General features: G+C 38.6%; 1 protein-coding gene across 5 annotated transcripts in view; it reads left to right on the top strand.

Moving 5' to 3' along the window:
• dennd1a (DENN/MADD domain containing 1A) overlaps positions 1-23,161 on the top strand; it is a 132,681-nt gene that overhangs the window by 71,048 nt on the left and 38,472 nt on the right. For 4 of the 5 annotated variants that reach the window (XM_063011702.1, XM_063011706.1, XM_063011705.1 and 1 more), the window contains exons 4-12: positions 7,923-7,972; positions 8,068-8,187; positions 8,288-8,357; positions 14,593-14,667; positions 15,958-16,011; positions 17,617-17,727; positions 19,675-19,775; positions 20,299-20,344; positions 20,503-20,604. In XM_063011702.1, coding sequence (XP_062867772.1) covers positions 7,923-7,972; positions 8,068-8,187; positions 8,288-8,357; positions 14,593-14,667; positions 15,958-16,011; positions 17,617-17,727; positions 19,675-19,775; positions 20,299-20,344; positions 20,503-20,604 — 729 coding nt within the window. Of the gene's footprint in view, positions 1-7,922; positions 7,973-8,067; positions 8,188-8,287; positions 8,358-14,592; positions 14,668-15,957; positions 16,012-16,669; positions 17,265-17,616; positions 17,728-19,674; positions 19,776-20,298; positions 20,345-20,502; positions 20,605-23,161 lie in introns of those variants that run through there. The other variant, XM_063011703.1, reaches the window with a different exon arrangement.

Below are 23,161 nucleotides of genomic sequence, written 5' to 3'. Positions count from 1 at the left end.
GATTCACTGTTTTTCTTCGTTTAAAACATTAAGGGCTATGTTTAATTATTGCAGTATTGACTGTTTAATTTACTGTTTTTCTGTGTTAAAATAATTAATTAATGGTCTAAATTGAATGATTGCAGTTTTCTGATACTCACTGTATTCAGCCGCGTGCATGGTGTACTCTTAAGTGCCGTATCAGATTAGTAGTGTTAAATGTCTTTGTTTTGGTTACCCTGCGAGACACGTTGGTTTTACAAAATTTACAAAACACCAGCTCAACACCATAATCGCAGTCGGCTCTCGGGATCGGCTACATTTGAGAAATATCGGCCGATCGCGATTGCATATTTTGATTAAACATCAGCCGATACCGATACATAGCCGATTGATCCTCCCATCTCTACTAAAATTCCAATGTACCTTTCTGCATTAATGCCATTAAAAGTGAAAATTACTTTTGCCAAGGGCACTGACACAGCACCATACCATGACAGACCCTGGCTTTTGGATTTTTTGCTGAAACAGTCTGGATGGTCCTTTTCGTCTTTGATTTGGAGCACACAGTGTGCATTTCTTCCAAAAAAAGATCTAAAATACTAATTTGTCTAACCACAGAACGTTTTCATTGTGTAATAGTCCATCCGAGATGCAGCCGATTTTGATGTCGCTACTGGACATGGTTAACAAGGCTTCTTTTCTGCACAGTAAAATTTTAAGTTGCATTTGTGAATGTAACTCTGTATTATAGTGCCTGACAAAGGTTTGCCAAAATAATTCCTGTGGATTTGTCAGCTATTGATAAATGACTGTTCTTGATGCAGTGCTATATAAGGGATCAGAGATCACTGTGCTCCGGATTCCTCTGGATTTCTTGAATCATTTAATGATTTTATGCACTGTATACGGGAAAAATATGAAAATCCCCTCAAATGTTTCTTTAAGGAACCTTTTTTTTCGTGGATACTCTTTTTGTTCCAAATCATGATAACAATCACCTGTTCACACCTGTTCACCCCAATACTAACCCTAAATTGCCCTAGTATCAACTTTTTTTAAATGTGTTTTAAAATGATGTATATTTACAAATGAAATGAAGTTGTCCAGGCAAAACATGAAATATCTTGGGTTCATGCTGTCTGCAATAAAGTAAAAGTTTAACACTGCATTTTTTGTTTGCATTTTCCATAAAGTCCCAACTTGTTCTTACTTGGGGTTGTACTTTGGTTGTAATGGTAGCTACTGTCTCTTTTGAAAAAGGCTTTGGGCTGAACCTAACATTGTAGATCTTTAAAAATAATCCTCCAAGCTTGTGTGTTGAATTAATATGTCTGGAAATTTGACAAATAATCATAAATGGTCTTTTTATTTAGGAGCTTATAGAGAATGTTTATACTTCTCAAGTGTCCTACAGCACTGATCAATTTGTTTTCTAACAAGTAAATTCCTGCATTTTTACAACTTTATTCAGCCAGTTTGATTCAGTCATTACATAAGGACATTTTAACTATTTAGTATTTGGTACTTTAGCAAAGGTATTTGATGTGCAGCTTTTGAACCATTATTACTGTGATTACATCTTGTTTTAAATCATAGAAACAAAAAACAAAAAAAATTTGAAGGCTATTTGCAGTGTAATGCTGTTTGTCAGGCAAAATTATCATAAAACAGACCTATATTTTCACAGTCTAAACTTAATGGGTAGACCATCTATTACCATAGATGGGTAAACCATCTATTTAGGTGAGCAAGTTGGCTACACATGTAGGTAACAGTGTTCACTAAATGAACAGACAGCAGTGTTATACACAGGGGTGCACATACAATTTTTGGTCTAGTTCTCAGAGGAGCACCTGAAGTTGTTGCTTGGTGCTTTTCTTGTACAGTCTCCTCACTTTATTCCTCTCCTTCAAACATGGTGGATGATGATGAAGGCTGACTTCTTTCTCCCTGGTTGAGCCTGCGATGAGCTGTTTGCATCCACAGATCAACAGCTGGCTTTGGGTCAAAAGTCTCTGTTGTCATCTGAGACAAGTGAATGTGCATCAGGCATGAAAGGCGAAAGTCTGACAGGTGGGATCTGTACTTGTTTTTTATCATATTGAGATGTGAAAATCCCGTCTCACATGCCGAACTGCTCAAGGGCAGTGTAAGGGACAACAGAATGACTTTGTGAATGTTGGAGTAACTATCTGGAGTGCCTGTCTTCACTATGTTGACCAAGTCATACACAGAGGAGGTTGCCAAGCGCTTCCCTGACTGTTTTAAACGCAGCCATTCTCTTAGAGTGGCATCTCTGTCAACAGACAAGCTGGCATCATATTTCTGGAGCATGTTAGTCAGCACTGTGTTGCCAAAACTGTGGAGCTGTTGCATTTCTTGAGGCCAGGTTGAAGGATCAAAAATTAAAAACTTATCACATGACTTGAGGGATTCATATCTGCTTTCAAACTTGTGTATTAAACCTCTCAATACATCAATCTTGTCCCTGTCAGCATCAGCATTTGAAACGGCCTCTCTCCTGTACTTGCCTTCACTGTCAAGCAGTAGGGTCAGCTGTCCAATAGCTACTATGAGCTCATTAACCAATAGTCAGTTTCTCTTGCTGGAACCATGTTGCTAGAAAACATTGAAAATGCTCTGTGGCAATATATTTTAAGTTACTGTCATCACTTGCAACCACTTGAATTTGAATGGCAGGTAGTAGCCTCCATATTTTCAACAGAGTCTCTTGCCTCCACACAGACCATCTAATGTGAAATTTCCCTAGTTTGACAAAAGCAATGCCATTCTCTGCACATATCTTCTTCAGTTGTTCTGTTCTTTTTGTGCCCCCTTTCTGTAAATAGAAGCTTAGTAATTTTACAATGGAGCGAGTAAATGTCTCACAGTACGGAACCATGTGATCAGCTGACTTGGCGCAGTTTTCCAGGGTGTGGGCGGTACACAGAATATGCACAAGGGAATCCAAGGCAATTTGGGAACTACTCCGTTGTAAACTCCAATGTTGACTGCAGCTCCGTCTGTGCAAACTGAAACCAACTTCGTCTTCCACTCACCTCCTAAACCAGTCATGGAAGAGTTGCAGAAGCCCGTTCACTATGTCCTGTGCTGTTCGATTCACACCCAGATTAATTAACCCAAGGAAATCTGAGGTAAACTCTCCGATGTTAGACACAGACACAATGTACACATACTCCTGCTTCACTTTTGTTTTGTCTTCTGATCCGTCAAAGAGCACACCCCCAAATTTGGCTGCCTTCAGTTTTTCACTCAGTTCTGAACGGATGGACTGTGCAATGCTCTGAATGATGCGGGTTCCCCCTTCTCGTGAATGATGTGCACTCCCGACATTCACTCCAAGTCGTTTGAAAAGCACAATGTCCTCCTCGTATGAACGCATAGGACATGCATGCTTCGCTTTGTGAAAAGCCAACAGAAAAATATTACACAGTGTTTGACGCTGTTCTTCATTCAGTTTGTCCTGCCACCTGTCCAGGGGGAGACTGGATTTCTGAGCATGGCTGCGCCTGTTATCTATAGTTCGCACGATATTCATGTGCTCTTTGCTCTTCTCGTGCTTTTCAAAAGCTGGATGGCTGAAATTTTTGGTCCCTACATAAAATGCACTGCTTTTGTCCGCAAGATTGGGATTTTCACGGCATACTTTGCACCACATCTCTGTGCGGTCATTATCTGTTTGAAGCCATGCTACCTCCTGCAGCCATCTTTCCGCGAATACTCGTTTTTTACTTTCAGGTTCAGTCTGGTGTTTCTTTGAAGGTGGTGGAATGCCAAAGTAATTACTTAACGTAGCTTGTTTCTTGGACATGTTGATGGACTGATGAAAATCCAGTAAGAAATGAAGCTAGTTATAATGTAAACTAACTACTGGCTATGTGAGCTATCCGTGTAACCGTGACCCCAAACCTCGAAACATTTTGGTACGCAAACGCGCTTCTCGTTGTACTGCGCATCGTTAATTTTGACCACTTATGTGCATCACTGGTTATAAATTTTGTTGCCAAAAACTGTTGCAGTTTTACATATGTGTAAATGTGAGCAAATTCTAAAATAGGAGCACAAGAAGGACTTAAGCCCGCTAGGCCTACATGAAACATGAAAACTGAAAACATTTGGGTTTGACATTAAAAGATGTATATGAGACAAAAGATCAACATTTCAGCTTTTATTTCCAGGTATTTCCAGGTATTTACTGGATCTGATACACTGTTCAGAAGATAGCACCTTTTGTCTGAACCTACCCATTTTTCTTGTGAGCAAAAGTATTGAAACAGATAAACTTAAAATAGATTAAAGTGAATAAGACTTAATATTTAGTTGCAAATCCTTTGCTTGCAATAACTGCATCAAGCCTGTGACCCATTGACATAACTAAACTTTTGCATTCTTCTTTTGTGATGTTTTTCCAGGCTTTCACCGCAGCCTCTTTCAGTTGGTGTTTGTTTTGGGGGGTTACTCCCTTCAGTCTCCTCTTTAGCATGCTCTATAGGGTTTAAGTCTGGAGATTGACTAGGCCAGTCCAAAACCTTCCACATTTTGCCCCTGATGAACTCCTTTGTAGTTTTGGGTCATTATCTTGCTGCATGATGAAGGATCTCCCAATCAGTTTGGTTGCATCTTTCTTTAAATTGACAGACAAAATGTTTCTGTAGACTTCTGAGTTCATTGTACTGCTGCCATCATGCGTGACATCATCAATAAATATTAATGAGCCCGTCCCAGAAGAGGCCATGCAAGCCCAAGCCATGACATTACCTCCACTGTGTTTCACAGATGAGCTCGTATGTTTGGGATCATGAGCAGATCCTTTCTTTCTCCAAACTTTAGCAAATCCATCACATTGGTAAAGGTTAATCTTTGTCTCATCAGTCCATAAAACTTTGTCCCAGAATTTCTGAGGCTTGTCTCTGTACTTCATGGCAAATTCCAGCCTGGCCTTCCTATTCTTCTTGCTAATTAGTGGTTTGCATCTTCTGGTGAATCCTCTGTCCTTTTGCTGAACAGTAGATTGTGATACCTTCACTCCTGCCCCCTGGAGGTTGTTGCTGATGTCACTAACAGTTGTTTTAGGGTCTTTCTTTACAGCATGCACAATGTTTCTGTCGTCAACTGCTGTTGTTTTCCTTGGTCTACCTGTTCGACATCTGTTACTTAGTACACCAGTGAGGACTTTCTTCTTCAGGACATTCCAAACGTTTGTACTGGCTATGGCCAATATTTGTGCAATGGCTCTGATTGATTTTCCATCTTCTCTCAGCTTCACAATTGCTTGTTTTTCACCCATAGACAGCTCTCTGGTTTTCATGTTGGTTACTGCTCTAACTATAAATGCACAGTCTGCACAGGCAAAACCCAAATCTGAAACTGAGCGTAGACATTCGGCGTTATTTATTGTTTGAATAATCAATGTAACAGGACACACCTGGGCAACAAAACATACCTGACAGTTACATGTTCCAATAATTTTGCTCACAAGAAAAATGGGTGGGTTCAGACAAAAGGTGCTATCTTCTGAACTGTGTATCAGATCCAGATATAAATACCTGGAAATAAAAGCTAAAATGTTGATCTTTTGTCTCATATTCATCTTTTAATGTCAAACCCAAATGTTTTCAGTCTGCAGCAAAAATGAAGGGATTGGCCTCACTGTTCCAATACTTTTGGAGGGGAGTGTATCCCTAACCATGTCATGCACAATTGTTACGAAATAGGCATTGTCATGCACATTTTAGGGAGTGATCCTGCTGTTTTTATTATAATCAAGATTATATGACTGTGTTTAAAATCTAAAGTTCGTGACATACCAAATGATTATAAACATTTATTTACATTTACATTTTCAGCATTTAGCAGACGCTTTTATCCAAAGCGACTTACACAATGAGCAACTGAGAGTTAAGGGCCTTGCTCAGGGACCCAACAGTGGCAACTTGGTGGTGTCGGGGCTTGAACCGGCAACCTTCTGTTTACTAGTCCAGTACCTTAACCACTGAGCTATCACTGGCCCCAAATTTATTAGTACATAAAATACATTGTGTGATCATTGTTATTTCTTTTGAAACATAAATTGTGAATTTGTAAATTTTATAAAAATAAGCTTTGATTAAGGTAATGATTAAACTAAGGGTATATAAGATATTTTAGAATGCTGCCAGTAGCAGTGTATCACATTTTCCATGTACAGTGGGGCCAAAAAGTATTTAGTCAGCCACTGATTGTGCAGGTTCTCCTACTTAGAAAGATGAGAGAGGTCTGTAATTTTCATCATAGGTACACTTCAACTATGAGAGACAAAATGAGAAAAAAAAAATCCAGGAAATCACATTGTAGGATTTTTAAAGAATTTATTTGTAAATTATGGTGGAAAATAAGTATTTGGTCAATACTTTGTAACATAACCTTTGTTGGCAATGACAGAGGTCAAACGTTTCCTGTAAGTCTTCACCAGGTTTGCACACACTGTAGCTGGTATTTTGGCCCATTCCTCCATGCAGATCTCCTCTAGAGCAGTGATGTTTTGGGGCTGTCGCTGGGCAACACGGACTCCACAAATTTTCTATGGGGTTGAGGTCTGGAGACTGGCTAGGCCACTCCAGGACCTTGAAATGCTTTTTACGGAGCCACTCCTTCGTTGCCCGAGCGGTGTGTTTGGGATCATTGTCATGCTGGAAGACCCAGCCACGTTCCATCTTCAATGCTCTCACTGATGGAAGGAGGTTTTGGCTTAAAATCTCACGATACATGGCCCTGTTCATTCTTCCCTTAACACGGATCAGTCGTCCTGCCCCCTTTGCAGAAAAACAGCCCCAAAGCATGATGTTTCCACCCCCATGCTTCACAGTAGGTATGGTGTTCTTGGGTTTTTCTTTTTCCTCCAAACACGACGAGTTGAGTTTTTACCAAAAAGTTCCATTTTAGTTTCATCTGACCACATGATATTCTCCCAATCCTCTTCTGGATCATCCATATGCTCTCTGGCAAACATCAGACGGGCCTGGACATGTACTGGCTTAAGCAGGGGGACACGCCTGGCACTGCAGGATTTGAGTCCCTCTCGGCGTAGTGTGTATACTGATGGTAGCCTTTGTTACTTTGGTCCCAGCTCTCTGCAGGTCATTCATCAGGTCCCTCCGTGTAGTTCTGGGATTTTTGCTCACCGTTCTCATGATCATTTTGACCCCACGGGATGAGATCTTGACCCCAAGGGAGATTATCAATGGTCTTGTACGTCTTCCATTTTCTTACAATTGCTCCCACAGTTGATTTATTCACACCAACCTGCTTGCCTATTGTAGATTTACTCTTCCCAGCCTGGTGCAGGTCTACAATTTTCTTCCTGGTGTCCTTCGACAGCTCTTTGGTCTTGGCCATGGTTGAGTTTGGAGTCTGACTGTTTGAGGCTGTGGACAGGTGTCTTTTATACAGATAACGAGGTCAAACAGGTGCCATTAATACAGGTAACGAGTGGAGGACAGAAGAGCTTCTTAAAGAATAAGTTACAGGTCTGTGAGAGCCAGAAATCTTGATTGTTTGTTATTGACGAAATACTTATTTTCCACCATAATTTACGAATAAATTCTTTAAAAATCCTACAATGTGATTTCCTGGATTTTTTTTTCTCATTTTGTCTCTCATAGTTGAAGTGTACCTATGATGAAAATTACAGACCTCTCTCATCTTTCTAAGTAGGAGAACTTGCACAATCAGTGGCTGACTAAATACTTTTTGACCCCACTGTAAGCAAAATGTTTTTTACTCCAGGGAAAGCATTATGCACTTGCTGCAGTAAACACAAAATCAGAATCTTATTGATGCAGACATTTTCAACAGAAATTAGATTTTTGCTTGGGAAACATTGGGAATAACTATTTGATAGTACTGAAAAAAGGTAATGACTCCCCCCTCTCTTTTTTAAGGAAACACTGCAGATGGTGCCCAAGTTTTGTTTTCCTTTCAGCATGGACAGGTACAATTACAGACACAACATATACTCACTTTCTTTAGTTAATGTTTTTACTTTGTGTCTTCATATCTGTTTATACCTTTTCCTCTCTTTGTCAGTGAGCCAGTGGGGCAGATTGGCCAAAATTTTACATTTGTTCTGACTGATCTTGACAGCAAGCAGCGCTTTGGCTTTTGCCGGCAATCATATGGCGCTCAAAGCTGCTACTGTATCCTCAGGTGAGACTGGATGTGTAAATAGTATTGTGGATTAAGGTATTTGCAAGCTGAAAATATTTATATTCATTTATGTTTTTTGTGCATGTGTTTGTTAAAATAGCTATCTACCATGGTTTGAGGTGTTCTACAAACTTTTAAATGTGCTGGATGACTTCACTATTAGAGGACAGGTAAGAATCAACTGATGTCACACTGGGCTAGTAAGAGGCTAAGATTTTTTTAAAATCCTACAAAAAAAAATCACTTGATGGTGTCAACCTCACTCGTGATGCATATTAGGTTCCGTAACATCTCACTTTATCTGCCTATTGGATGTAGTGATTTTATTGCACATTGTCGGGGCAGTGGTATTAACTGGAGGCTGTTGTATTAACAGATACATGGTCATACTTATTTGATCTGTTGGTCCTCACTGAATTCTAATTTTAAAAACTTTGTGTTCAGGACAAAACATCTGACTTCCAACACTAAGTTGTTGGTCAAGATCAGTTGTTTCCACAGCTGTACACTCATAAGTGGAAACAATAAGTACAACCCCTGGCAAAAATTATGGAATCACCACTCTTGGAAGATGTTCTTTCAATTGTTTAATTTTGTAGAAAAAAAAGAAATCACAGACATGCCACAAAACTATCATTTCTCAAACTGTCAACCCTCTGGCATTAAGAAACAATAAAAAAAGAAACAAATATAATAGTTGTGGTCAGTCACAATTGCTTTTTTTTAGATCAAGTAGAGGAAAAAAATATGGAATCACTCAAATCTGAGGAAAAAATTATGGAATCATTAGAAAACACTGCACCATTATTACTTTGTTGCACCACCTCTGGCTTTTATAATGGTTTAAACTCTATGAGGCATGGAGTTAACTAATGACAAACAGTATTCTTCATCAATCTGCCTTCAACTGTCTCTTGCTGTTGCCAGATCAGCTTTGCAGGTTGGAACCTTGTCATTGACCATTTTCTTCAATTTCCACCAGAGATTTTCAAATGGATTGAGATCCGGACTATTTGCAGGCCATGCCATTGACATTATATGTTTTCTTGAAGGAAAGTTTTCATGTCCTTTGCCCTATGGCAAGATGCATTATCATCTTGAAAAATGAAGTCATCATCACCAAACATCCTTTCAACTGATGGAATAAGAAAAGCGTCCAAAATTTCAATGTGGACTTTGGCATTTATTGAAGACCATCTCCCCTGTGCCTTTACCTGACATGCAGGCCCATATCATCAACAACTGTGGAAATTAACATGTTTTCTTTAGGCAGTTATCTTCATAAATTTCATTGGACAGACACCAAACAAAAGTTCCAGCATCATCACCTTGCCCAATGCAGATTCGCGATTCATCACTGAAGATCACTTTTATCCAGTCACCCACAGTCCACGATTGCTTTTCTTTAGCCTACTTTAACCTTGTTCTTTTCTTTTTAGGTGTTAATGGTGGCTTTTGTTTGGCTTTTCTGTATGTAAATTCCATTTCTTTTAGGTGATTTCTTACAGTTCAGTCACAGACATTGACTCCACTTTCCGGCCACTTGTTTCTCATTTGTTTTGTTGTGCATTTTCTGTTTTCAAGACATATTGCTTTGTTTTCTATCTTGATGCTTTGATGTCTTACTTGGTCTACCAGTATGCTTCCCTTTTACAACCTTCCCATTTTGTTTGTACTTGGTCCAGATTTTAAACACAGCTTACTGGGAACAACCAACATCTTTTGCGACATTCCACAATTATTTATCTTCTTGAAGGAGTTTTATAATCCTCTCATTTGTTTCAACTGACATATCTTGTGTTGGAACCATGATTCATGACAATCTGCTTTGTGCAACAGCTCTCCGAGGTGTGAGCACTCTTTTTAAACTGAAGAATAATTAGCAAATCTAATCTGCTGCAGATGTTTTGTTTTTAAACTGCAAATTACAGAGTGATTCCATAATTTTTTCCTCAGATTTAAGTGATTCCATATTTTTTTCCTCTACTTGATCTAAAAAAAGCAATTGTGACTGACCACAACTATTATATTTGTTTCTTTTTTTTATTGTTTCTTAATGTCAGAAGGTTGACATTTTGAAAAATGATAGTTTTGTGGCATGTCTGTGATTTATTTTTTTTCTACAAAATTAAACAATTGACAGAACATCTTCCAAGAGTGGTGATTCCATAATTTTTGCCAGGGGTTGTAGCATTAACAGAAAACAGGAACTGCATATAAGGTGGACAAAGCCAGAGTGGAAACGGGGGTGAGAATGCTAGGATATTTTTGACAAGGCACACAGTTACCTGCATAAGTACATTAGAGATCAGGCCATGGTGCAGAAACAAATAAGCAGCTCTTGCAAAGAAGATTCAGAGCCTTAGACTAAGAAGTACAAAAATAATGAATGCCTACATAAAAAATATATACAGTGTATCACAAAAGTGAGTACACCCCTCACATTTCTGCAAATATTTTATTATATCTTTTCATGGGACAACACTATAGAACTAAAACTTGGATATAACTTAGAGTAGTCAGTGTACAACTTGTATAGCAGTGTAGATTTACTGTCTTCTGAAAATAACTCAACACACAGCCATTAATGTCTAAATAGCTGGCAACATAAGTGAGTACACCCCACAGTGAACATGTCCAAATTGTGCCTAAAGTGTCAATATTTTGTGTGACCACCATTATTATCCAGCACTGCCTTAACCCTCCTGGGCATGGAATTCACCAGAGCTGCACAGGTTGCTACTGGAATCCTCTTCCACTCCTCCATGATGACATCACGGAGCTGGTGGATGTTAGACACCTTGAACTCCTCCACCTTCCACTTGAGGATGTGCCACAGGTGCTCAATTGGGTTTAGTCCATCACCTTTACCTTCAGCTTCCTCAGCAAGGCAGTTGTCATCTTGGAGGTTGTGTTTGGGGTCGTTATCCTGTTGGAAAATCCAGTTTTCGAAGGGAGGGGATCATGCTCTGTTTCAGAATGTCACAGTACATGTTGGAATTCATGTTTCCCTCAATGAACTGCAGCTCCCCAGTGCCAGCAACACTCATGCAGCCCAAGACCATGATGCTACCACCACCATGCTTAACTGTAGGCAAGATACAGTTGTCTTGGTACTTCTCACCAGGGCGCCACCACACATGCTGGACACCATCTGAGCCAAACAAGTTTATCTTGGTCTCGTCAGACCACAGGGCATTCCAGTAATCCATGTTCTTGGACTGCTTGTCTTCAGCAAACTGTTTGCGGGCTTTCTTGTGCGTCAGCTTCCTTCTGGGATGACGACCATGCAGACCGAGTTGATGCAGTGTGCGGCGTATGGTCTGAGCACTGACAGGCTGACCTCCCACGTCTTCAACCTCTGCAGCAATGCTGGCAGCACTCATGTGTCTATTTTTTAAAGCCAACCTCTGGATATGACGCCGAACACGTGGACTCAACTTCTTTGGTCGACCCTGACGAAGCCTGTTCCGAGTGGAACCTGTCCTGGAAAACCGCTGTATGACCTTGGCCACCATGCTGTAGCTCAGTTTCAGGGTGTTAGCAATCTTCTTATAGCCCAGGCAATCTTTGTGGAGAGCAACAATTCTATTTCTCACATCATCAGAGAGTTCTTTGCCATGAGGTGCCATGTTGAATATCCAGTGGCCAGTATGAGAGAATTGTACCCAAAACACCAAATTTAACAGCCCTGCTCCCCATTTACACCTGGGACCTTGACACATGACACCAGGGAGGGACAACGACACATTTGGGCACAATTTGGACATGTTCACTGTGGGGTGTACTCACTTATGTTGCCAGCTATTTAGACATTAATGGCTGTGTGTTGAGTTATTTTCAGAAGACAGTAAATCTACACTGCTATACAAGCTGTACACTGACTACTCTAAGTTATATCCAAGTTTCATGTCTATAGTGTTGTCCCATGAAAAGATATAATGAAATATTTGCAGAAATGTGAGGGGTGTACTCACTTTTGTGATACACTGTATATATATATATATATATATATATATATATATATATATATATATATATATATATATATATATATATATATATATATATATATAGTATACATATTATGCAGCGTCTTCCCATAATGCCTGAAACTGTAAAGCCACTAAGTCTAACAGCACTAGTGACAATTCTCCATCCAGACCCAGCTCCATAGTAAACACAAGTACATGACTCATCATAAAAGCATGGCAGAAAGGAAGAACTTGCTTCAGTGCCTACAATGAATGGTTTGTGCATGAAGGTTTATGGCAAAAATTCCTGCTCAAAATTACACCTTCTCAAAGTGTATCCAAGATTGTTTGGCATCCATAGCAGTGCATCTTAAAGCAGCTTTTAGCACAAACATGGTATGAAGCACACTGTGCGTATAATATTGATAACATGTCTAAAGGAAAAGTCATTGAATATCCTTGATTGTCTCTCTACAAAAGTTTGATGGCGGTTTAACTCTGGGATTTGTCTGAGCCAAAGCTGGCACTGACAGAGTTTAAGAGGGTCTGCCATGAACACTGTATACATGAATTTGGGCAGTTTATCCCAGAGGTTGGAGATTTAGGGGCTTCTACAAAAGCCCCTAATAAAGGGTCTGAATACACTACCTGGCCAAAAAAAGGTCACCACCTGGATTTAACTAAGCAAATAGGTAAGCCTCCCGTTGGATAATAACTGCATGGGTGATTATGTTTCAGCTGGCAACAAGTGATTTAACCCTAACTGATGCAGTGAGTAGCTTCTCATTTGTTAAACAACCATGTCGAAAGACACATCCTGTGGTCATGGAAAAGATGTTAATCTGTTTCAGAAGGGTCAAATTATTGGCATGCATCAAGCAGAGAAAACATCCAAGGAGACTGCTGAAACTACTAAAATCGGGTTAAGAACTGTCCAATGCATTATTAAAAAGTGGAAGGACAGTGGGGAAACATCATCTTCGAGGAAGGAATGTGGTCGGAAAAAAATCTTGAATGATCGTTATCGGCGATCACTTAAACGTTTGGTGAAATCAAATGGTAGAAAAACTACAGTAGAACTGGGATATGTTTAATAATGAAAGTAAGAGCATTTCCACATGCACAATGTGAAGGGAACTCAAGGGATTGGGACTAAACAGCTGTGTAGCCTTAAGAGAACCACTTGTCAGTGAGGCTAACCGGGAAAAACGGCTTCAATATGCTAGGGAGCATAAAGATTGGACTCTGGAGCAATGGAAGAAGGTCATGTGGTCTGATGAGTCCAGATTTACCCTGTTTCAGAGTGATGGGCGCATCAGGGTAAGAAAAGAGGCGGCTGAAGTGATGCACCCATCATGTCTAGTGCCTGGGGTTGCTGCAGTTGGTCAGGTCCAGGTTCAGCAACGTTATGTGCCCAAAGAATGAGGTCAGCTGACTACCTGAATATACTGAACGACCAGGTTATTCCATCAATGGATTTTTTCTTCCCTGATGGCACAGGCATATTTTAAGATGACAATGCCAGGATTCATCGGGCTCAAATTGTGAAAGAGTGGTTCAGGGAGCATGAGACATCATTTTCACACATGGATTGGCCACCACAGAGTCCAGACCTGAACCCCATTGAGAATCTTTGGGATGTGCCAGAGAAGACTTTGCACAGTGGTTCAAATCTCCCATCATCAATACAAGATCTTGGGGGAAAAATTAATGCAACTAATTAATGCAGTCAATGTTGTGACATTGCAGAAGCTTGTAGAAACAATGCCACAGCGAATGCGTTCCGTAATCAAAGCTAAAGGCGGTCCAACGAAATATTAGAGTGTGTGACCTTTTTTTTTGGCCAGGCAGTGTACCTTTTTTGAGTAAACAGTTTAAGTTTTTATTTTTTTTACCTCTTTGCTAGCCCTAAGCTGAAATGTGTTGCAGGCCTGAAATACAGGAATGGATTTATATGAACAAATACAATGAAATTGTCGAGACAGAACATGAAATTTATTTGGTTTATGCTGACTGTTGAATGTTGTATGAAGAAGAAACCTTAAAGAGGACCAAGACCTAGGAGTCCCACACTCTTTTACACAAAAGAAAACATATAAAAGCAACTAGATAGTTATAAATATAAAAAAATTAATTTAAAAACAATGCATTTGATAGCACTCCTGCAGCAAAATCTCTGATGTAGTCTGATCATTTTTACAGTAAAGAGGTCTTAGAGCTGGAACAAGCACTAACTGTGATGCTAAACAAGGGTAGGCTTTTAAGTGTGATTGAAAAGGGTGTGATTGTGAATTTTTGCCATATTGTCAAAGACTGTTACATTCACTCCAGATGCCGATAAAAAACAGCGCAAATGTCTGTGTAACAACAGTTGTGTGTTTTTTTCCATTTATTTATAAATTCTGAATGTGTATTCTTGTGCATGCTACAGGAAAGTCTGAGGAAAGAGTTGCTGGAGTCTTTACATTCATCACCTATTCCTCTTCCTGGAGTATTTCTCAATGTGGTACAGCAGTTTATTTTAACACCACCAAACAATGCAAATGTTTTTTACAGTCTTCTATTCTGCATATTGTTCATATTATGTTGGTGCATAAAACAAAATCAGATTTTTTAGGTTTCTGAGTTTCTATGTTAGATTTACGGGATGCACATTGTAAAATTATTTTTTTGGAATTATAAATTTAGGAAGTAGAATCAATCTTTTTCTATCAAATAATAAAAAAAAAAAAAAAAAAAATGCATATGTACCAGTCACTATATTTAAGTAAAACCTTTCTCAAATAGGGCTGTACACCGATCAGCCATAACATTAAAACCACCTCCTTGTTTCTACACTCACTGTCCATTTATTCAGCTCCACTTACCATATAGAAGCACTTTGTAGTTCTACAATTACTGACTGTAGTCCATCTGTTTCTCTGCATGCTTTGTTACCCCCCTTTCATGCTGTTCTTCAATGGTCAGGATTCTCCCATGACCACTACAGAGTAGGTATTATTTGGGTGGTGGATCATTCTAAGCACTGCAGTGACACTAACATGGTCGTGGTGTGTTAGTGTATGTTGTGTTGGTATGAGTGGATCAGACACAGTAATGCAGATCAAGTTTTTAAACACCCCACTGTCACTGCTGGACTGGTCTAGAAGATGACCAACTCAAACAGCAGCAATAGATGAAGGATCGTCTGTTTTTACATCTACAATGTGGACCAACTAAGTAGTAGTGTCTAATAGAGTGGACATGGTATTTAAAAACTCCAGCAGCGCTGCTGTGTCTGATCCACTCATATCAGCACAACACACACTAACACACCACCACCACCAGTCACTGCAGTGCTGAGAAGGATCCACCACCCATATAATACCTACTCTGTGGTGGTCCTGACCATTAAAGAACAGGGTGAAAGCAGGCAAAAAAGGTATGTAGAGTAACAGATGGACTACAGTAATTGTAGAACTACAAAGTGCTTCTATATGGTAAGTGGAGCTGATAAAATGGACTGTAAGTGTAGAAACGAGGTGGTTTTAATGTTATGGCTGATCAATGTGTATGGAATAACTATTTGACAAGAAACATAAATTAAAAGTAATATTAATAATATTAAAAGTAAATTGATAATATTAAAAGTAAATGTTACAAATTGTTTGTTGCTTAAAATTTTTTCAAAGCAATTTACTAGGCATTTCTATGCAAATGAAGGATGTATACTTTATATTTTGTTATATTTATGTTAATGTTGCTCACCTTTAATGTAAATTTATAAATTTCTAACCAACCATCTCTCTGCTTTCAGCATGCCTGTTTTACTGTGCCTGATCTAAGGAAGTTGCCAAGTATTCCTGAAAATGTTAGTCAATTGACTTTCAACATCACTATATGTCCACATTACACCTTCTGCCTACAACAACAGTGATCTGCAAACTTTGCATGACAGACATTAATCACAATCTCCAACTGCAAACTTAACCAAACCAAATTACTTACCTAAAATACAGTCTACTCTTTTCATAGGATCCCAGTATATACATAACAGTAGGTTGTCTAACCAAAAACGTACTAGTGCATACCGCTACGTATGTAGTGAAAACACCAAACAAGTTTGTTTGGGCAGACAAGAATGACTCACATTTTTTTCACATTTTGCCCTTATCCAACAGTTTGTTAACAGGAAGGTTTATGAAAGTCCAGACCTGAGTCTTTTCTAAAATAAATCAATGTGTAGCTTTTTGGCTCATGCTGCGTCCAAGCCAAATGTTTATTTTCCATTACACAAAGACACACAAGATAAGGCACACAAAATGTGCAACATATTTCTATTTATATAAACAGCTATACAAGCTAGATTTTGCTTTAAATTAATCATTTATCAGCTGAATGATACACAAATAAATAAAGAAAATAGATGAACTATTACACAGTAGCATATTTCATTAATACTGTCACAATTATTTAACTTCTACGTAATATTGCACATCTTTAAACCTACTGCTAGTCTGTGTGACCTAAGGAACTCAACAATCCTTGATTTGCTTCAGCTGTGATATGTTTCAGATGTGTTGCAACTACGATGAAAGGAGCTGTCAAATGATAGAAGATTATTTCATGGGAAGGGCAATGCGTATATGATTTTCAAGATCTTGAACATTCCAAGAGATACTATTGGGAGTATTGTATAGATGTTTCAAACTAGTGGCACAGAAGCAAACCAGCCTGGTCACGGAAAAAGCCCAATATTTCATCCAAAGACTTCATCATCAGGACAATGAAGAAAACCCCCAGTGTTACTCCAAAGACTTACAGGATAACCTGACCTACAGGCTGGGATAAATGTGTCAGTGACAACCATAAGAACTTAAACAAACAAGGACAGAGTCCTTATCTGGTACCAGGAAATTACTAGCAGCTCCTTTAACTTCTGTACATGTGCATATGTGCCCAGCTGCCCACATCATTTTGTAGAAAGCAGGACCTGTCAGTTAACCTTTTTCTGCTGCTCTGTTGTCCAGTTCAAATGCCTGCTTGCTCATCGCAGGTGATTTAGACAGGGGACAGGAACTAGCATTTGCGCTTTTATTGGCTACGAAAAGACTACACAGAAGGGTTTGTTGCACATTCACTTTATCATTAGTATTAAAGTTACATGCATGTTGAGCCCAGGTAGTTTCTCTCTTGGTCTGTACCAGATGCCATAGCCATGTACACACACACACACACACACACACACACACACACACAGATGAGCCAAACATTCGTACTGATATGCTGTTAAAATGCCTCAGACCTACTGAGGCACAGATTCCACAAGACATCTGGAGTTCTGTAGTACAGGTTTCCAGTTCTTTTATTAAAATGCACATTTTCCACTGGGTTTTAATTGTGTCTGTAATTATATGCATATTCATTTTAATTGTTCAGAAAATTATTCTCATTCACTGTTTGTTTTTTTCCTCAGTGGAACCTAACAGAATATTTTGTAGCTGTTGATGTCAGTAACATGCTTCACCTCTATGCGAGCCTGCTTTTTGAACGAAGAATCCTTGTCAGCTCTAGCAAACTGAGCACTGTAAGTTTTAGTTAAATATTGAATGCCATTCTACATGTGTATGTGTTTTTTCAAAAGGTATAATTTTTCCACAAACCCAGGAATTTTTATCAGGTATTATTATTTTCTCTTGTTTATGCAGGCTGTTGTATAGAAAACTTGCAATTTAATATTTCTGTAATGGATCAACAGTACAGACATGGTTTATTTTAAAATGCAGTAGATGAGCATAACTTTTTAAATGCAGTTTGGGTGGCATGGTGGCTTGGTGGGTAGCACTGTCGCCTCACTGTCGCCTGGGTTCGATTCCCAGGTGGTGCATTCTGGGTCCTTTCTGTGTGGAGTTTGCATGTTCTCCCTGTGTCTGTGTGTGGGTTTCCTCCAGGAGCTTCGGTTTGCAAGTGAGATGATACAAAATTGTCCATGACTGTGTTTGACATTAAATATGTTTGGCATTAAATACACTGCCTGGCCAAAAAAAAGGTCATCACCTGGATTTAACTAAGCAAATAGGTAAGAGCCTCCCATTGGATAATTACTGCATGGGTGATTGTTTCAGCTGGCAATAAGTTATTTAACCCTAACTGATGCAGTGAGTAGCTTCTCATTTGTTAATCAACCATGTCGAAAGACACATGCTGTGGTCATGGAAAAGATGTTAATCTGTTACAGAAGGGTCAAATTATTGGCATGCATCAAGCAGAGAAAACATCTAAGGAGATTGCTGAAACTACTAAAATCGGGTTAAGAACTGTCCAATGCAGTATTAAAAAGTGGAAGGACAGTGGGGAAACATCATCTTCGAGGAAGGAATGTGGTCGGAAAAAAATCTTGAATGATCGGTATCGGCGATCACTTAAACGTTTGGTGAAATCAAATGGTAGAAAAACTACAGTAGAACTCAGGGATATGTTTAATAGTGAAAGTAAGAGCATTTCCACATGCACAATGCGAAGGGAACTCAAGGGATTGGGACTAAACAGCTGTGTAGCCTTAAGAGAACCACTTGTCAGTGAGGCTAACCGGCAAAAATGGCTTCAATTTGCTAGGGAGCATAAAGATTGGACTCTGGAGCAATGGAAGAAGGTCATGTGGTCTGATGAGTCCAGAGTGATGGGCGCATCAGGGTAAGAAGAGAGGCGGCTGAAGTGATGCACCCATCATGCCTGTGGGGGCAGTGCTATGATCTGGGGTTGCTGCAGTTGGTCAGGTCTAGGTTCAGCAACGTTATGTGCCCAAAGAATGAGGTCAGCTGACTACCTGAATATACTGAACGACCAGGTTATTCCATCAATGGATTTTTTTTCCCCTGATATCCATCCATTTATGACTCAAATCCAGAATTTATTTATTACAGAATTTACAAACTTTTAGCAACACAAAATGCCACTTGACAGCAGCCATTTCAGAATTATCCAACCCCTGGATAAAATCCCTCATAAGAGCACACATTTACAAATCATATATCAAGGGCTTCATGGGTTGCATTAGGTGTACTTGAGATATAACACATCAAATACCTGGACTGGATAATGCATGTTAGAAATGTGGTTGTCAAGAGAATTGTCCAAAAAGTTAAGAGAAGAGATGATTGGTTTGCGCAAATAAGAAAATGATACAAAAAGATTGATTGTGACCATTTTATTTACAACTGTATACACAGTATATAAATCCAATGTTTTTAAAAAAAGATTATTTTTATAAAATCAGAAAGACCATGCAGTATTTCTGGGTTTATTTTGTAAGGCATTAATTATCTTATAGCTTGTCAATGTCATTCTTTAGCTTATCTTTCAGCTTGCTCTATTAAACCACTAAAGAAGATGGAATGCTTTGGAAAATATACTTTGTAGTCAACCAAAACACTAACTTGTTCAATCTTATTAGCTCTTTGTTACTGCCCACGACAGTGCCTGCATGTATCAATAGTAACAACACATTCTCACTGTTTTTTTCTCTCTCTACCAGTTAACAGCATGTCTTCATGGTGCTGCAGCCATGTTGTATCCCATGTACTGGCAGCATGTATACATCCCAGTGTTACCGCAGCATCTAATAGACTACTGCTGGTGAGAACATTTGCATACATTGGTACACTCTAATTTTAGCATGCATACATTGCTGTACAATATAATTGCATATCGTTAAACAAAGTGTATTGCATGAAGTGAATTTAAAACAACATTTAAAAAATAAAGCATTAATGTTTCACCACAGTAAAAAAATTGTAGATAAAAGTAGATAAATGTTAACCTATTTAATGCAGAACTGTGCAAAGTCACAGTGCCAGATTTTTAGGTATAAACTGTACATTTTATGTGTTGTGAAACATCTCAGATGGATTCTGGAGTTTAACAAGGCCACTCTTAAAAGTAAAATTCTCATTATTTTTAATGAAATTTTCTTTGTGTTTAGTCCTGTTGTATAGTGAGTGCAATTATGCTTCAGTTTTAGATAATGAACAAAAAACATCTGATAAACAGCTAAACATAAAAATGACCAAAAACATCTGTTCAGTTTTACCTACTGTACAGCAAGCATGGATTAAAAGTGTGTGCAAATTAATTTTTTCCCCCTCTTATTTTATATTAGTGCTCCTATGCCATATTTTATAGGAGTTCACTCCGGCCTAATAGAGGTAAGAAACATTACTCCTTGTAACCACTCACTGTTTAAAAATATGTAATGCCTTAAGTGTAAGCACCCATTTTAAATCCTAAATCTGTATATTTCTTTATTTTAACCTAGTTAAACCTTGTTTTGTCTGTATGTATGTGTGTGGGTATGTGTTTGCAGAAGGTGCAGGAAATGGCTCTGGATGATGTTGTCATGTTTAATGTGGACACCAACACACTAGAGACTCCATTTAATGATCTACAGAGCCTTCCAAATGATGTGGTATGATTGTGCACACACACAAGATTAAAATCTCTGGCCTTGTTCTGTGAATAACATAAAGCAAGCTGTGCAGTTTTCTCCTCAAAGTTATGCATGCGTTTTATGTTTTAAGTTCATGGTTAGTTACCAGATAACACTCCAAATTTTTATGATCATAATTAATAAAAATTAATTGTACTTATTTTAGATTGGTTGCTTTGATGTACCTTTGTAGCATGTATAAACTGAACAAAGATTTACATTTTGTGTAATGGCACTAGAACCAAAGATCAGCATATAAAGGCTGTCTAAACTGTGTATTTTGGTTCATTGGTAAAGGTCAGTGATGGTGACACGAGTGAGTGTTCACAAAAGAAGACATGGATCCTGCATAAAGTTCATTGTATGTCATGGCCTTGGCAGAAATTGTCAGGGAACAACTATTACAGAACATTGTAAGGCATTTCTTTTTACATGACACAGTAAGGTAATTACATACTATTAGTGTCATTTAGTGTGATTTTAAATTCCTACTATATTCTGTCAAATTAAATAATGGCACATACCTTTGTCTGGGTTAATTATCTTTACAGCTTTTTTTTATTAAATAACCTGTAAAAATAATAACATGTAGCAGAGGCTGTATGAACTGACAAGGTTTTTTATTTACTTTAAAAAGTACTTTAAAGTACTTTACTTTAATTTTTGTAATTGTTGCTTAATTTTCAACAATAAAGTGTGCAAAAGGTTTTCTGAGCAGTGGCCAGCAGGGGCCAGTGATAGCTCAGTGGTTAATGTACTGGACTAGTAAACAGAAGGTTGCCGGTTCAAGCCCCGCCACCACCAAGTTGCCACTGTTGGGTCCCTGAGCAAGGCCCTTAACCCTCAATTGCTCATTGTGTTCAGCTCATTGTGTAAGTCGCTTTGGATAAAAGCGTCTGCTAAATGCTGAAAATGTAAATGTAAATGAGCACTTTTTGAATCCACTACAGTGTCATCCACCACTCTAGATTGCTGTTGTAATATAGTCATATTTACTATTTCCTAATCAGTACCCAAAAGTAAGATTTTAATGTAAAGCAGTTGTAGCCTAGTGGTTAAGTAATCAGAAAATCGCTGGTTCAAACCCCACCACTGTCAGGTTGCCACTGTTGGGCCCTTAAGCAAGGCCTTCAACCCTCAATTGCTTAGATTGTATACTTTGAATGAGAGCATCTGCTAAATGCTAAACATGTAAATGTAAACTATGTAATCTGTTTTATGTCAGAAGTTTATTAATACAATGTGTTTGTGCAGTTTGAACATATAAAAATACATCTTTATTGTGATGTTAAGTGTGTGATTTATTTATGTAGAAGGTTTAGTACAGCTTAAAAAGCTTTGTATTTAAAACAATACTATTATTAGTAAATTAATGAGACTAGTCATTGTACTTGTCAAATGACATGCTTTAAAAAAATAAAGCATTCCCCAATGATTTGATTTCCAAATTCAGACCTGAACATTATCTTACTAAAACATATAAACATCTGATTTTGTAGTTATACACTGATCAGCCATAACATTAAAATCATCTTCTTGTTTCTACACGCATTGTCCATTTTATCAGCTCTACTTACCATATAGAAGCACTTTGTAGTTCTACAATTACTGACTGTAGTTCATCTATTTCTCTGCATGCTTTTTATGCCTGCTTTCACCCTGTTCTTTAATGGTCAGGACCCCCTCAGGACCACCACAGAGCAGGTATTATTTAGGTGGTGGATGATTCTCAGCACTGCAGTGACAATGACATGGTGGTGGTGGTGTGTTAGTGTGTGTTGTGCTGATATGAGTGGATCAGACACAGCAGCGCTGCTGGAGTTTTTAAATACTGTGTCCCACTCACTGTCCACTCTATTAGACACTCCTACCTAGTTGGTCCACCTTGTAGATGTAAAGTCAGACAATCCCTCATCTATTGCTGCTGTTTGAATTGGTCATCTTCTAGACCTTCATCAGTGGTCACAGGACGCTGCCCTTAGGGCGCTGTTGGATGGATATTTTTGGTTGGTGGACTATTCTCAGTCCAGCAGTGACAGTGAGGTGTTTAAAAACACTATCAGCATTGCTGTGTCTAATCCTCTTATGCCAGCACAACACACTAACACACCACCACCATGTCAGTGTCACTGCAGTGCTGAGATGATCCACCACCTAAATAATACCTACTCTGTAGTGGTCATGGGAGAGTCCTGACCATTAAAAAACAGCATAAAAGGGGGCTAACAAAGCATGCAGAGAAACAGATGGACTACAGTCAGTAATTGTAGAACTGGAGCTGAAAAAATGGACAGTGAGTGTAGAAACAAGGAGGTGGTTTTAATGTTATGGCTGATCAGTGTATATGGATGAAATACACTTCTATGCAAACCTTTGCATAATTGTGTTCTATTGATGTCAAACTGCTAATCTTCTGGCATTTTTGCGCATCTCTAGAGTTTACACACAATGATGCCACAAAAAAAAGTTTTGAGCAGTATTTTTAAATTTAAATACAAAGTATTTGCAAACTATCTCTATTTTTATTTTTCCACCT

The sequence above is a fragment of the Trichomycterus rosablanca genome, chromosome 16 (assembly GCF_030014385.1).
Source record: "Trichomycterus rosablanca isolate fTriRos1 chromosome 16, fTriRos1.hap1, whole genome shotgun sequence".
Taxonomy (NCBI): Eukaryota; Metazoa; Chordata; class Actinopteri; order Siluriformes; family Trichomycteridae; genus Trichomycterus; species Trichomycterus rosablanca.
This window is presented reverse-complemented; position numbering and strand designations above follow the sequence as displayed.